The sequence below is a fragment of the Thalassophryne amazonica genome, chromosome 5, assembly GCF_902500255.1.
Source record: "Thalassophryne amazonica chromosome 5, fThaAma1.1, whole genome shotgun sequence".
Classification (NCBI taxonomy): domain Eukaryota; kingdom Metazoa; phylum Chordata; class Actinopteri; order Batrachoidiformes; family Batrachoididae; genus Thalassophryne; species Thalassophryne amazonica.
Window position 1 is genome coordinate 31,601,605 of NC_047107.1, and position 17,193 is coordinate 31,618,797.

The 17,193-nt window shown below is 40.2% G+C and overlaps 1 protein-coding gene across 3 annotated transcripts in view; it reads left to right on the plus strand.

Annotated features, from left to right (window-relative positions):
- The window catches only part of ube2d4 (ubiquitin-conjugating enzyme E2D 4 (putative)), a 51,177-nt gene that overhangs the window by 22,462 nt on the left and 11,522 nt on the right, over window positions 1–17,193 (plus strand). Inside the window, exons 6-7 of one of the 3 annotated variants that reach the window (XR_004560662.1) lie at window positions 11,113–11,206; window positions 15,171–15,271. The exons of 1 other annotated variant lie outside the window; for it this stretch is intronic. Coding sequence is in view for 1 of the 2 variants with exons in the window: in XM_034169898.1 (XP_034025789.1) it covers window positions 11,113–11,206; window positions 15,171–15,216 (140 nt within the window). In the remaining variant the exon portion in view is untranslated. Of the gene's footprint in view, window positions 1–11,112; window positions 11,207–15,170; window positions 16,107–17,193 lie in introns of those variants that run through there. One more of the 3 variants, XM_034169898.1, reaches the window with a different exon arrangement.

Here is a 17,193-nt window from a genome sequence, read left to right on the forward strand (position 1 = left end):
AAATGACCAGCTCATTGCCAAAGTGAACACTGTGGTGATGCTGGATCGTCATGTGACTATCCGAAAAATTGCAGAAGAGGTGGACATCAGCACTTTTTCAGCACATTCCATTGTGAAGATTTGGCCATGAAAAGTGACAGTGAAATTAATGCCGCTGCTGATGGAGCAAAAGCGCCTTCGTGTTGAAGTCTCACAGGACATGCTGGACTCCGAAAAATTATGCTCACCTCTTCTGCAATTTCTCAGATAGTCACACGACTGAAAAGCCACTGAAAGTCGTCTGAATCTTCTGAATGGTTTCCACCTGGCTGTCGCACAGTATCTGGCAAAATTTGATGCAGCGCTGCGCCACTCGTTCCGTCATTTTCCTTGCAATGAAAATCCGACGAGCACACTACAGACGACCTCACACAAACGCTGTTTGCCAGCAAATGACGCAATCGACAGGCGTGAAAAAATTCACACATGCGCACGAAGGTTCAAGGTTGGCTCACGCAAGCACGCTTGATTAAAAACCATTAGGTTTTTGAAAAAAAATAATGTCCGATACTTTTCTAACAGACCTCGTATATTGATTTACAACAGAAAACTGTCAAAAGAGGAATAAATATAAATGTAAAGATGATTGAATATATCAGAGCAGTAAATTAATCAGTGCGTGTGAACGTGCGCATTGACTCTCGTGCGGTTGTTTCCAGCAGCTGATCACTGATCCACAACGTGAATTCTTCCTTCCAGAACAGCTCTCTATATAATCATTTTGATTCATCTACTTGTTGCTACATGTACAGAAGGGCTGGATTGTCATTCCTACACTCATATTGTTATATTAATACAAAATAATAAGCGCACGCAGGAGCTGCTGCTGCCGCTAATGCTGCATTCATGTACCGTCGGAAATTACACAACTTTTTTGTTGTTTCAAATTCAGCAGTTGCTTATGGCAAAATAATTAATTGTATCCTCACAAAAGATTAATTCTGGCCTATATAAGGTGCCTGAGCCCATTCAAGCTGCCCCCCACCCACACAGGTTAAAAAAATCCAAGCAAGCAGGCTGAGTTTGCCCTGTAATTTCCGACGGTACATGAACGCAGCACTAGCCTCAGCGCTCACAAAACGGCTTCTGCACTGTGTGAAAACATTCAGCTGCTCCAACGAAGTCAAATTAAACAATAACGTTACAAAAACTAAACAAACGATTAAAAAACGTCAAGAATGACAAAAACGAAACACAGACGAATTGAGGTTTTCGTTGCCCTTCGTTCAAATTTTTCAACAGTTTAAAAATCCTGACGAAGTGCCAGCTGCAGGAACGAAGCTGCGCGAAGGTTAAACGATGCCAACGAAAGTCCAGATTTCTTGTTTCGTCAGGGCTTCGTCACCCTTCATTAAGTGCCGTGTGACTGGGCCATGAGATCCTCTAATTTTACCTCATATTACTAGAAGCCCCAATTACACACTTTGTAAAAAAATTTCTAAATACATTTTGTGGTACAGAAATAAATCATGCTCAGTATGTTCATGCTGATGCAGTTTTGCCAAGTTCATTTTTATACAATAAAATATTTTTGTAATTATTTTTAACTTAAATTTTTTTCCTTCACTGCTTTTGTGTATATGTTTTGCGATTTGAGGGCTGATATTTAAAAATTATACATGCGATTCATTGAGATAATTCAGATTAATCAGTCACAAACATTGTAATTAATTAGGTTAATTTTTTTAATCTCCTGACATGGACATGCTTACAAAAACATGCTCCACAGTAGGGATAGACTGATAATTGGCTGGGCTGATTACCAGCTCACCGATTATTGGCCGGCCCAATAATGCTGGTCAACACAGTTTTTCTTGCATGGAGCTTTTCAATGGATTTGGGGTAATTTGGGAGTGCTGAATCTGAACCTGGTGTTAATTTTTGCCAGTCACATCACATTTTTGAAATATTAAAACAATAATAAAAAAATATTTTTTGCCAAACGTTAAAATAAATTACATTGCATTTAAGCACCCATATATGGAATAATGTTTGCAATGGAAGGCAGCTACCACCTTAAAAATGCGTTTTCAAAACTACTTTTATGCTTGCATCCTTTTTGAGTATTATTGACCAGACCACAGTATACAAATACTAAATAAGTGAAATATATTGAAAAAATACAATCTGGAGCATTATGCTCATTACAGGTAAGGCACCACTGAAAAGCTTTTTTTTTTTTTTTTTTTTCTTAGTTTTGTGTTTTCTCACAGAATTAAATTTGCAGCTTTAAACCAAAAGCATGCAAAAAACAAACAAAAAAAACGAAAAGGTAACACTGTCACATTAAAACGATCAGCAGTAGGACTGGCTATACAGAGAAACTCGATTTGCATCTCATGCCTCATGCGCTATATCCTCTTCTTCTTCGTGAGTGGATGAAGACATGGAAGAACTAAACTCATCTTTATCAATGTCTGGGAGCTTGGTGAAAATGAGTATGCGTATTTCATCACTCGGGGAACCGGTCGTATAGCAGATGGTACACTGTGGTATTGCAAGTGTTGTTTGATTTTCTTATTAAATCCCATGTTTACAAGGCAGAAGTAACAGTCATCTAAGTGTTTTTTCTGGTTCTCTCCAAACCATTGGCACACCAAATTTGAGCTTGGCGTTCTTTCCTTGAGACCAGGATCATAGTGTTTCGATACAAGTTGTGCAAACTTGGTGAGGCGCCCAGTTTTTGTCCTTGTGACAATGTGGTATTCCGAAATAAGCAAGGTACACTGTATATTATATGTGTATACACTGTAAGTATTGATGCTACGTCTTTAAGGTGGTAAAGTGAAGCAACCACAATTATAACAGAAACTGGGTCATTGAAAGCCTTCCTTCTCTTTGAAGTCGTAGACATGTTAACTACCTTCGCGTAAAGAAAATCAGGACAGTCTTCACTAAACTGTAAATTGCTGAACCTGTCACACAATAACAAACATTCCTGTTAAAAAAATAATGTTACAGCCAAACGTGTTTAAAAATGACTTTTCTTAACCTTATTACTTTTTCTGGAAACTATTTTTCTAATTTTATGGCTACTTCTCATGTCAAGCATTGAAGCAAAAGCTGCAGTCTCGCACACTTCTTTGGCGCCATAAGATATATTACGGCTCTTTGTTTACATTTTGCAAACGTCCCCATGTCTATTAAATTGTTAAACAATAATGTTTAAAATTGGAATTATGCAATATTATGGTGTTTCTCCTGACTCCTGTCATGTTAATTTGTTATGGATGTGGTTGTGTTTTTATCTGTATTGTTTGTTTTTTGTTTTCTTGTAAGGCACCTAGCATGAGTCCAAGACAAATTTCCCTGAGGGGACAATAAAGTGTATCGTATCGTATCGTAAACCTGGTTTAAAACTATGCTTTTGAAGCTGCTTTTGTGCATGATTAGTGGCGTCAAACTCTTGCGTGAATGACAAATGTTTGTGCAATCCATCAATACGGAACATGCAGATTGCAAAAAAGCGTGATTTGATAGAGAAAATCTGAGCTCTGATTCGAATTCAGCACCCCCCAAATTACCCTAAATCAGTTCTCAAAGTCCATGCAAGACAAAAAAAAAAAATTTTTTTTTTTTGATGTTTTTGTTGTTTGTTGACCAGTGTAATTGGCCGGCTGATGGGATCAACTGATTATTGGCCCAGGCGATTAACGGTAGGAAGCGTCAGAGGCGTCACAAATTGGTCTAAAAAGCATTATTTTCAATGAGGTGCGTTGCTTTTTAGAAGTGTCAGGAGCGCTGCGTCAAAAGCCAAGCTAAACCTACGCTTCTGACGAGAGCGCGCATTGCCACTTGTCGACAGGCTGATGCGGTCGAGGATCAACCCAATCCAACTTTCAGCGATCTGAACTGTGATGTAGCTTCGCGCTGTCCAATAGGAAAAAAGTTTAGAATACTTGTAAATAGCAACAAAAAAAAAAGCAAATGAATTAAAGGTTTTTTTAGGAGCCTTTCTTCATCTGTAAATTAAAACCACCTGTTATTTTAGATTAGATAATTTCTTGTTTAACATAAGGAACCTTGGATATTTATTTTAGATAAATAAAATAGCATGGAAATTTGTACTTTTTTTTAAGTCTGGTAGATTATTCATATCTCATCTCAACCAGAAAAACACACTGTAAATACAAATGTTTATTATAAATGCGACAGGAGATAATTTAACAATGACTGCAGTGTGGTTGTAAAGTAGGATTTCTGTGAAATAAACCTCATGATGAAATTTTTTTTTTTTTGAGTCATTTCAACTTGTAATTACGTCAGAATATGTGATTGCTTTTAATGTTTTGATCAGGACAGTCATTTCTAAAATATGAATTTGACTAGTGATTGTGAATGTTTTAAAATTGTACACAATAAGGGGAGAGCTTCGACCTGTGCAAATATCTTTTGACTTAACTTTGATTTTGTGGACTATTTTAAGGATCCATTCATTTATTGTTAAAATATAAAATGAAACAGATTTTTAAAAAAATAATAATAAAATACTTGAGCCTTTTATTTAGAAGCAGGTGATTTTATGCTGGATTCTCAGGACCAGGTGACGGTCTCTTCTGCAGCTTTGACCTCTGTTATTGTTGAAGAGTCTTTTCTTCTATTTTGAAGAGTTGAAGAGCAGAGATGTTTTCTTCCGACTGGACTTCATGGTGTTCAGCCCATCAATGGAAGACTTTGAAGTGCATCTGTATTTAGGTTGTCTGCACAGCAAATGTTCCTGATTGGGACAAATAAAAAATATTTCTTAAAATATAAAGAAACACTACTGTGTGTGTGTATGTGTGTGTGTGTATATATATATATATATATATATATATATATGTGTATATGTATATATGTGTATATGTGTATATGTATATATATGTGTGTATATATATATGTATATATATGGTGGCCAGAAAATGTATAGGATATTGTTTTTTTTCTTTTTCAAATTTCAAATATATGGTGGAAAAACGCCTGGGGGGAAAAAAAAACCCCCAAAAAAAAACCCTAAATTATTTAAAGTTGAGCTTTTATGGTCTCCGTAAAAAGCTGTAGCTTTCTTTGGTAAAAATAATACTAATTAAAAAAAAAAAAAGGAACCATTTACAAAGTAGAAGCACTCAGAGAGTGCAAACCTCCGCCAAGGCCATGGGGTCACTGATGCCATAACATCTATCACACCGTGGAATCATTGAACCTAAAAAAGTCTAACAATGATGTTTGCTCAGTAGTAAAAAAACAAGTTTCATCTGCTGTGACTGGCTAGCATGTATCCTTAGCGCTTGACATCACAGTTTATTGCAACTTGCACCTTTCCCAGAAGCTACTGTCATCTGAGCACTACTGATATTGCATGTGCTTATAGACAAAAACAGATAAGAGACAAAATTCAATTTATTATTCAACTAAACTGCAAATGTATGATTTTTTTTTTTTTTAACATTTATGAAACACTTCTCTAAACAAGGCCATAGGGTCACTGACCCTAAAGAGATTCCCTCCTTGGCAGAGTGATCTTTTCAACAATTCAGTGTTACAGCCAAAACTACGATACATATTTCTTTCCTTTATTTTTGACATCCTTGACCATGAAAACATACCACTAGAACTTGGAATCACTTTTATGTCTTTATTAGTTCAAAAGTTATTGTATAAAAACGATTTTTCGGTAATGGCCGTTTTCTTCTGGATCTAGCTCCATAACATTTGAAGCTACATCAAATCTTATGACACCTTACTGAATCAGTACAGATTCAGCTACAACTTGGTGTTAGTTGTGCACCTCTAGCTTCATTTGTCACCTCACACTGACACATTTTCTGTTTTCCCTATATTTTTGCATCCGATCATCACCAAACTTTGTTGTTTGATAGAACATTTGACTTATCCTGCTGACAGACAGACAAACAAACAAACGCGACCGAAAACATAACCTCCTTGGCAAAGGTAATAATAAGCTTTTATCTGTGGAGCCTTTAATATTGATTTCCTAAATCCTCATAGTCAATTACATATAGATGAATTTATAAATTCTCTGTTTTGTATGGGATAGTACTCAGTGACTACTCATTCAGCCAGGATAACTAGGAATACATCAACACTTACTGATAATATATTGACAAATATTACCGTGGGAAATATAATGGGCGGACTTCTCATGATTGATATCAGTGACCATTTGCCTGTTTTTGTTGCTTTCAATTCCTTAGTTGATAAAATTGACTGTAGTAACATTGCGAACTAAACACAGAAAAAAACAAAGGAATCTATGGCAAATCTTAGAATGGCTTTATTACATTAAAACTGGAGTAACATTTATATTGAGGATATAGATCGGTGTTACGAATCATTCATTTCTGTTCTATTGTTATATGATAAACGTTGCCCTTTTGTGTCAAAAGTTGGAAATGAGCAAAATGATAATCATTAAATGTTGATAAACCTTGGATCACTAAGGGACTTCAGAATGCATGTTAAAAAAAAAAAAAAATTATATATATATACACACAAGCAAGTTTCTAAACTTTTGAACAAATGAAGCTAAGAGAAGATATAACAAAGTAATTAACATGCGATCGTGTAAAAGGCAGTAAGTACTACAGTGATTTATTGGAGGAAAAAACTAATGTAAAGAGTACATGGAAGTTTTTAAATGAAATTATAATGAAATGAAATTATTAATGAAATGAAATTATAAAAGTTAAAGAATATCCTGCTTTTTTATACAAATACTGACACAATTCTTAAAGAAAAGAAAGCTGTAGCAGATCATTTTAATGGATATTTTAACATGGGTAAAAATGTAGCAAATTCAATTGTATCTTCTAAAACGTGGTCTTTGGATTACAGCAAAACAATTAACAGTTCTGGATTCAATGTTCATTAAAGGAACAGATGAAAAAGAGATTGACATAGTTCATAAACGTAAGGGGAAAAAATCCACTGACAGTGACAACTTTGATATTTTTGGTAAAAATATTATTGATTATATTGTTACGCCTTTAACATTTATCTGTAATTTGTCATTAATGGCAGGGAAATTTCCTTCCAAAATGAAAATAGCGAAAGTGATACCATTGTTCAAATCTGGTGATAAACATGTTTTTCAAATTATAGGCCAATCTCCCTCTTACCACAATTTTCTAAAATTTGGGAAAGGTATTTGTAATGAGGTTAAATGATTTCTTAGCTAAACATCATATCCTTAGTGAGCAGCAATACAGTTTTAGAAAAATCGCACTACTTCACTGGCTGTAATGGATTTTGTTGAACAAATTTTCAATGTGATTGAGAATAGGCAATATACTTTAGTTTTTTTTTTTTTATTTACAGAAAGGATTTGATACTATGGATCATACTTTGCTATTGGACAAATTACAGATGTATGGTATCAGGGGATTATATACACACCTGCCCCCTCTGTTTGTGCTCTTAGCGCCCCCTAGTGGATGAACCATCAACTTGTCATAACTCCTTTGAAGCCCGGTTGTGGTACCCCATCACACTCAACACTGCGAACTGTGAATCGGTTTTCCCCCTTGGATTTGCCTGATATGAATTCTCTGAGCCCACGAGTGACTTTCACTCCTGTCTCCAGGCCGAAATGCCGGACTTTAATGATAGGGGAGTCTATCATCCGCAAAGTCAGGTTACAGACGCCAGCTGACGTTAAATGTATTCCTGGGGCCAGAGCTCCCGACATTGCATCCCATCTTAGCGTGCTGATGCTGCAGAAGGGAAGACAGACTAAGGAACATGACATGAGATATAATCATAGTTATTCACGTCGGCATCAATGATGTCAGGATGAAGCACTCAGAGGTTACAAAAATGGACATAGAGAGGACTTGTGACCTTGCCAGAAAGATGCGTCGGCATCGATTAATAGTCTCTGGTCCCCTCCCGTCCTGGGGTACTGATGAGGCATTTAGTAGGCTGACATCGTTAAATAGGTGGCTGGCGCAATTTTGTAGACAGCAAGGCTTTAGCTTTATTGATAACTGGCCTTCATTCTCTCTATCTTGTGGATAGTTTAAACTCAGTGCTCAAAACTATACTCCACATGATTGCGTCACCTTTGTTAAAATTGTGCTCCCCCAAAACGCAGTCACCTTGGTTCATTGATTACCTGCATGACCTCAAGCATAAGGCCAGTGGTCTCGAATGGAAATGGCGTAGTTCAAAATTAGAAGTATTCCACCTTGCATGGCGTGATGCTATCTTAGACTATAAGCATGCATTACTGGCTACAAAGCGGACCTATAACTCTGATTTGATCAACAAAAACAAGCATAACTCAAAGTTCTTGTTTGACACAGTTGGTAACACTTATTCGTGGACAGTCAGCTGTAGTTCGCTCTCCTTTTACAGCATAAGATTTCCTGGATTACTTTGAGAAGAAAATAGAAGACATTAGGTTAAACATATCCCAGCATGCCTTAACCCAGCCACAACACCCTACTATTGAGGCGGGTGGCATTACTGAGGTATTACCTAGATTTACAGAATTTGAGAGTATCTCTCTAGGCATGCTGACGAAACTCATAACTTCAACAAAAGCACAACCTGTTAATTTGATCCTATACCAACAAAACTGTTTAAGGACCTGTGGCCCACTCTTGGGCACACTGTGCTGGAAATTATTAATCTTTCTTTAACTTCTGGATCTGTTCCTAAAGGTTTCAAATCTGCAGTGATTAAACCATTACTTCAGAAACCTAATCTCTACCCTAGTGTATTGAAAAACTATCGGCTGTTATCAAATCTATCATTTTGCTCTACAGTTCTGAAAAAAAAAGTGGTGTCATGGCAGCTCATGGACTATCTTACTGAAAATAATCTCTTTGAGCCACTGTATTGTGCTTTTTGAAAATATCATTCCACAGAGACAGCTCTCACTAAAGTGGTGAATGATCTGCTTGCAATGGACCACCATGTTTCTTGTGCTGTTAGATCTCAGTGCTGCATTTGATAGTGGATCATCATATTCAACTTGATAGGCTTGAAAATCATTTTGGAATTACTGGGAGTGCCCTTGCATGGCTGACGTCATACTTGACCAGTCGTTCTCACTGTGTTTTGTACAGTAACACTATCTCTAACCATCGTGACATGAAATTTGGGGTTCCACAGGGATCCGTCTTCCTGCTTTTCTCATTTTATATAGCACCCCTTGGGCACATATTGTGGCGCTTTGGGATTACCTTACACTGCTATGCTGATGATACTCATGTATATATGCTGATAACTGCTGGTAATCTCATTCACATAAAGTCCTTAGAAGATTGCCTTGCATCAGTGTGAAGTTGGATGTCTAGAAACTTCCTACTTTTAAACTCTGATAAGACTGAAATGATGGTTCTTGGTCCAGTGAGACATCGACATCAATTTGACCAGTTAATGCTTAGCCTAGGCTTGTGTGTCATACATCACACTGACAAAGTGAGGACCCTTGGGCTAATTTTTGATCCTGCATTGTCCTTTGACCTCCACATTAGAAATATTATGAGGACTGCTTTCTTCCACCTGCGAAATATAGCGAAGATTCATCCCATCCTGTCTGTGGCTGATGCTGAGACCCTGATCCATGCATTTATCTCTTCTACATTGGACTACTGCAGTGTTCTATTTTCTGGTTTACCGCAGTCCAGCATTAGGGCTCTCCAATTGGTTCAAAATGCTGCAGCCAGACGTTTGACACGAAACAAAGTTCAACCATATTACACCCATTTTGGCATCCCTTCACTGGCTTCCTGTCCCAGTGAGATCAGATTTTAAAGTTCTGCTACTAGTCTATAAAATTGTTCACGGACTGGCACCTCGCTACCTCGTTGACCTAAGTAAACCTTACATACCGGCCCAGGCTTTGTGTTCTCGGGGTGCAGGACTACTTTGTGTCCCTAGGGTGAATAAGATATCTTCGGGTCATTTTATTAGGAAACTGAGTGCGCCGCGGCCTCAACTTTACCTAGATTCTGGGTCTTTTAGTGAAGCTTAGGGCTAGTGGCCGGCAATCACCTTAGTATTTCCTGTTTTTCTTGTTGTTTCTTGACAAATTATGCTGTATTTCTTGTCTTTCTGATGCCTGATTCTGTTTTTCCTCTCTGTTTAAGGTGCAGCGCCATCCAGAGCTGGGTGTGGTATTTGTGCTGGAGACCCTCCTGTCCCGTGCACCAACAGCATTTCCTGTATATTCATTTTGTGAATTGTTCTGTAATTTATGTCTGCAGCATGGCCCAAGCAGAGGGTCACCCCTTTGAGTCTGGTCTTCTTGAGGTTTCTTCCTCAGAGGGAGTTTTTCCTTACCACTGTTGCTCTGGGGGTTGGTAAGGTTAGACCTTACTTGTATGAAGCACCCTGAGGCAACTCTGTTGTGATTTGGCACTATATAAATGAAAATAAATTGAAATTGAAAATTGAAACTCCTTCATGCATTGTCTGATTTGCTTGAAACTTGAACTGTCTGCCCCGTATGCACCTGCCCACATCTGATCATGCTCTGAGTATTATTTTAACTGTACTTGATCCCAATACCATCAGTACTGACAGATGATGACAAAAACTAAGCAGCACTATATGACTACAGATATATGTGAACACACACGCACATTAACCTTTTGTATGACTCAACCATCCATCCAAGTGAAAACCCCAAGAAATATTTAATGTACATAGTGTGCTCAGATACATCTCTCCCGCCATCTTCCTTCCTTCCTTAACCCCAAACAGAAAGCAACAACCAAATGAATGAATGAACATTTATTTGGAAGTAACTCTTTAATGACAATTTGTTCATTTTAGTGACATTTTCGTTCTCAGTTTCAACACACAGCCGTCTGCTTGCAACTTGGTCCCTCGCACAATCCCGCAATCGCTGCTCAGCCATACTGCGAGCCCGCCGCAGTGGCACAGGGTCACAGTAGCAAGGAACACGGTGGCTGGGGAGGCAGGGACGCGAGGGCCTGTCCATAACTGCTTGGAGTCCTAGCTACTGTTTTTTTTTTTTTTTTTTTACATTAGATTTGTACCTGAATAACTTAAGGACTCTGTAAAAGTTAGAGAACTACTTAACTGTTCTTTCCTCCACAGTATTATTGTCTATCTGCTCTCTTCTTTGTGATCCAAACCCGGATGACCCACTGGTACCAGAGATTGCTCACATATACAAAACTGACAGGGAAAAGTGAGTGTCCACATTTCTGCTGCTTTCATATTGACCTCAAAACACTTGTGCTGACTCTGATTCTCACCATTAATTTGAAATTGAAGTAGAAAAATGTGTTTGTGTATAAAGCCCCTTTCACACCGGGTCAACATAGAGTTGCATCATGATGACGGCGAGTTTTGCACCCTAACGCCATCCTTGACCGGTCGCCACTGCTCAGGCAGTGGTCTCTCTCAGTTGGGCCGAACCACTATTAAGATTTTTAATATTCTGTGCGTATCTGCATTCTGGCCTCATCACCAAGAAGCAATCACTACACCTAAAGTAGTCCCAGGAGAAACGAATAACTGCACTGCAAAACAACGCATGACTTGCCAATGTTTTAATTTGACAATGTTTTAAGTCACACGAATGGCAAGAATTTCAACTAAATCATGATTACTTACCCTCTCACTGATGCATGCATGTGGCCTTGTGCCATGTTGGATGTCTTCTTGTTTACCTCCGGAAAACCTCGAAAGTAGTCCGGCAGCCTTCCCACAAGCCCATATTGCAGCGGTGACCTGGCACAGTCAGAGCTGCACGCAATGTGAGCCTAGCGCCACAATACACTGAGGGACGCAAAGGGCAATGCAAAATAGATGCAAAAAAATTAAACGTTTAATTTTTTGTTGATTATTTGGAAGTAACTCTTTAATGACAATTTGTTCATTTCAGTGACATTTTTGTTCTCAGTTTCAATGCACAGCCATCTGCTTGCAACTTGGTCTATCGCACAATCCCACAGTCGCTGCTCAGCCTTACTGTAAGCCCACCGCAGTGGCACATGTTTAATTTTTTCGCAGATTTTCAGTGTATAGCACTGGATGCAGAAAGGAAGTAGTTTTCAGGCAACTTGAGGCAACGTAACATACTTAACGTGACTGGATGCCACACCCACACAATACCACGCTACCCAACGCCAGTTTATGATTCCTGCTGTGCTCCATTGTTGCCGAGCTATAAATCACACAGCCTGGCTGCAGCTCCTCAGCGCTTTCACCTCCTCATGAGTACTCAGGATTGTGTTAAATAAAGTCCATCAACTCCTGCTCACAGACCGATCGCCAGCTGGGTTCTAGCCACGGTGGGCAGCCCGGCTCTTGGGTTCAAATTGACTGTGCCGCCCAAAACAGAATTTCTGAAAAATGAACTGAAATGTTGCTGAAAATGTACCAGTTTGAACTTATTTCAAACTTATAGCGTCATAGTTTTGCAATTTTAAACCAATAATTAAAATAATAAGAAATATATTTCTCATTTTCTTTATATCAGATCGCAAACAGCAGAGATCAGAGAGTCAGCGCGTTCTGTGGCCACAGAGCTGTGAACGGCAGAAGCAGAACAGTGTCTCTACGCTGCTCTGAGCTGGAAAAAAAAAAAAAATTAACCCACCATGAAAGTCCTTCAGAGGGCTTTCTGAATATGAAGATACATTCAGAAATTTAGTTTATTTTACAGTTTAAAGGCTTCGTGTTTCCAAAAAGCTCCGAGTTTGAAAACAGCAGACGGGGTTGGCGACACAGCATCAGTGAAAGGAAAGTGAAACGGATTCAGAAAGCTTTTCATTTAAAACAGCAGGTTTGACAATTAGGTGTTATATTGTTTAAAAAGAAAAAGTAATGCAATCCCACTCAAATTGTTGAGAAAAAAAAAGAAAGAAAACTTGTCAGAATGACAGAAAAACTGCCTGATTCACTGGATTAAAACAGTCACTTTTGAAGACAGCTAATGCTATGTCCTTTAAATATTAAATACTAGTGTGTTTTTAACATTTTTAATGTTGTTTAATTTATTGACAGACTTTTTTGGTTGGTTGTTCCACAACCTTGCAACCTTGATCTTAAAAATATTACAACATAAATATAATTTTTTTGTTTATTATTCTTGCATTCAATGTCTAAAAAAAAAAAAAAAAAATTGATTACAATGAGGCTTGCCAAAAGTGTTTTAGTGGTATAAAACCCTATAGCTTCGGGGGACCATGGACCCAGGGGCCTGCGGCTCCCCGAAGCTATGAGCTGTGATCACATAATTTTCCCAGCACTAAAATGGTCCTAGCTAGAACCCTGGTTGCCAGGTAGAGGATGTGTCCACATCCAGTGTCCTCATGGAGGACATCTCCACGTCCACTCACGGACTGATTGCACACATGTACGAGATCGCCGCCTGCAGCTCCGCGGTCACAGGAAGAAAGATAACTAGAAGAGAAATCGGAGTGCACACCTGTAGCGCTGCACAAGAAGAAAGATAAGAGAAATTGGAGCGCACATCTGCTCATTATAGTCGAGCTGCAGCTCCTCGGTGCTCTCACCTCCTCAAGCTTCAAGTTGCTGCATGCAACTGATGCAGACGTTCCTGTGTAAATAAATATGCAAAACACTCTGCAGTGGCAAGGCCCGGGGGGTTCATGAGATTCATCCAGAAATGCTGAAGGCTCAAGGTGGAGAGGGACTCTCTTGGTTGAGACATGTCTTCAACACTGCGTTGAGGTCTGGGACAGTGTCTAAGGAGTGGCAAACTGGGGTGGTGGTCCCCATATTTAAAAAGGGGACCAGAGAGTGTGTGCCAACTACAGGAGCATCACACTACTCAGCCTCCCTGATAAAGTCTACTTCAGGGTGCTGTAAAGGAGGGTTTGGCCGACAGTTGAACCTCTGATTGAAGAGGAACAATACGGGTTCCATCCTGGTTGACGAACAACCAACCAGCTCTTCACTCTCACAAGGATCCTGGAGAGTGCCTGGGAGTATGTCCATCCAGTCTACATGTGTTTTATGGACTTGGAGAAGACGTATGTTCAGGTACCCCAGGAGATACTGTGGGAGGTGCTGCGGGAGTGTGGAGGGAGGAGTCCCTTCTCAGGGCCATCCAATCTCTGTACTCACAAAGCAAGAGCTGTGTTCAGGTGCTCGGCAGTAAGTTTGACACGTTTCCGCTGGGGTTTGGCCTTAACCAGGGCTGCACCTCCTCACCAATCCTGCTTTTTAATATTCATGGACAAGATATTGAGGTGTCATTGGGGGGAGGGGGTTTTCCAGTTTTTTGAGCTGAGGGTCTCATCACTGCTTTTTGAAGATGATGTGGTCCTCTTGGCTTCATCGGCCGGTGACCTCCAGCACTCGCTGAATCGGTTCACAGCCATGTGTGAAGCGGCTGGAGTGAGGATCAGCACCTCTGAATCAGCAGGAAACTGATGGATTGCCTACTCCGGATAGGGAATGTGCGGTCTTGCCCCAAGTGAAGGAGTTCAAGTACCTCAGGGTCTTGTTCACAAGTGAGAGGACAATGGAGCGTGAGATTGGCCTGAGAATTGGCGCAGCAGGGGTGGTATTGCATTCACTCTACCGAACTTTTGTGACGAAAAGGGAGTTGAGCCAAAACGTAAAGGCAAAGCTCTTGATCTATTCGTCAATCTTTGTTCCTACACTCACCTATGGCCATGAGGGTTGGGTCGTGACCGAAAGAATTAGATTGCGTGTACAAGCAGCCGAAATGGGCTTCCTCAGGAGGGTGGCTGGTGTCTCCCTTAGAGATAAGGTGAGAAGCTCAGTCATCAGTGGGAAACTCGGCGTAGAGCCACTGCTCCTTAGTGTTGGAAGGAGCCAGCTGAGGTGGTTCGGGTGAGGATACCCCCTGGGCGTCTACCTACGGAGGTGTTCCAGGCACGTCCATCTGGAAGGAGACCCCAGGGAAGACCCAGGACTAGGTGGAGAGATTATATGTCCATACTGGCCTGGGAACGCCTCCTGATCCCCCAGTCAGAGGTGGTCAGTGTGGCCCGGTAAGGGAAGTTTGGGGTACCCTGCGAGAGCTGTTGCCCCCGTGACCCAATCCCGGATAAGCGGTTGAAGATGACGGTAGATAAGCAGCATATGCAACTGTATGCAGGCCCGGTGTGAAAGGGGCTTAAGACTTTTTGTAAATGTACTTTTTTTTGCAGGTACCACAAATTAGCAAGAGAATGGACACAGAAGTATGCAATGTGAGTGCCAGCGAGATCAAATTAACAAAGGAGAAGAAAAACAGGTTTGATTGGGAACTTGAAGCAGCTGAGAGAGAAAAACAAAACACTAGAAAACAGCCCATCATTTGGAGGAGGAAGCGATGCACTGAGGTACAACGGCACCCGGCTTTCCATGTGCAGAGCTGATACGGTGTGCTTCATGACTTGTATGGATCTACTGAGCGGGACTTGACGGGCTCCTTAAAGCACTTCCATATGGAATATCAGAACCTCTTCAGTTCATGCCGCCTCACTCAGACTATAAACTGTTACTCCTGCTATTGTGGTTATCGTCACTGTTGCCATTCATGCTCATTTTCATAGAATGGCCCTCGGTTCACTTCTGCGATACAGTCTGTGTCTCACTGGATGGCTTTTTGTTTCCATGTATACGGTGGCCTTTTATTTAATTTTGAGCAGCATTTATTCAGCTTGAGACAGAATGTTCCCTTTTTCAACATGAAATGGTGCATTGACATCACCAGCAGCTGATCTATTGGCACCTGCTGCCTGTACCCCAGAACAATGTGAAGGGTGGTTTGTAAAGCAGATTGCATTTGGAAGTGTAAACACCATTTGGTCGCGGTAACAGTTACATCTTGTCCCACTGTTGTGGGCGCTTATGGACAAGAGGCATGGACAGACGTCATCTTACTCGTTATCATTGCCGTTAGATTCCCTAGAAGCACTGGTACCAATGCTGCGTTCCACAAGTCAGTTCCATCATTTGTGACTCAATACTTGAAAAAGTACAAAGGAACAGGACTCGGTCAGAGCTGCTACTGGAAAACTGGGAATGTAAATAATCCTTGCATAGCCAAAATGTCATTTTCATGCATGGCATAGAAGTAACATATTCTAAATATAATAAAACTGGTTATGTATGTACACTAATTTCGAAACCAGTGTTGCTGGTTAGTTAGCTGCACAAGTGCACAAATATGTGTAACAATTCAAACTGTGATGATGCTTGGGATTGTATTCGCTTAACTGCATTCAGTCATGTTTCTGGTTTGCATTGGGTGTAAAGCAGGGCCGTGGAATGCTTTGAGGTCAGAATGGTGGTTTTAGAACCAGGGAATAAAAATCTTTTAACTTTAATGGAACGCAGCATTAATCTGCATAGTGGAAACCCTGAGCTCAGCATGTTTTCCAGCCCTCTGCTGTGTCACCGATGCCTGAGTAGCTGTGGCAGTTGGTTTGGCTTAATTTCGCTGAGCTGGTTGAACACACCTGATCTGCTTAACCAGTTCTTGGTGGAGGAGTTAAAAATGGAAAGTATGCAGCTCTGGATGCAGAATCACGACTGGCTGAAGCTGTTGTCGTCATGTGCACTGTACCGTTGTAAAACCTTTTCCCTGTCGTGGTTGGATTAAAGCTAAAGTTTGTGCCACCTCCTCCGTATAGTTGCTCAGGTATCTCACCAAATCATCAGTCTTTACGGGTGTACTGCAGTCACCTGTGGGGCTGTCTGCGCATGTGTTGTTAGGCCACATTAATAAAAAAGGCTTAAAGTTTTAAAATAAGTTACTGTTTCAGTATGTTGAAATGTTAACAAATTGAAAAAATTGGTACTTGTTTGTGTCACAAAACACAAACGTGAAGCTACTAAATGTACCCAGATGTGTAGACGGCTCCATGGTGACTGAAATCACCAGGCCCCTGGAATCTTACTGATGGTACAGTTACTTATGTAGTTGGGGTTTTTTTTGGGGGGGGGGGGGGGGGGGGGGGGGGGGGGGGGGGTCCACATCATAGACCCTGATCCAATAAATCCATGATCTTAGTTTTTGTTGTTGTTGTATTTTTGTTTTGTTTTGTTTTTTTACCAAAATTTGCCATCGGTTCTCGTCGCGGCCATTTTTTTTTCTATGTTTGAGCAAGGCTTGCATGTTAATATTTTAACAACTTTCACTTAATAATGATAAAGTGTGCATCCTGCTGTTTTCGAAATAGAACT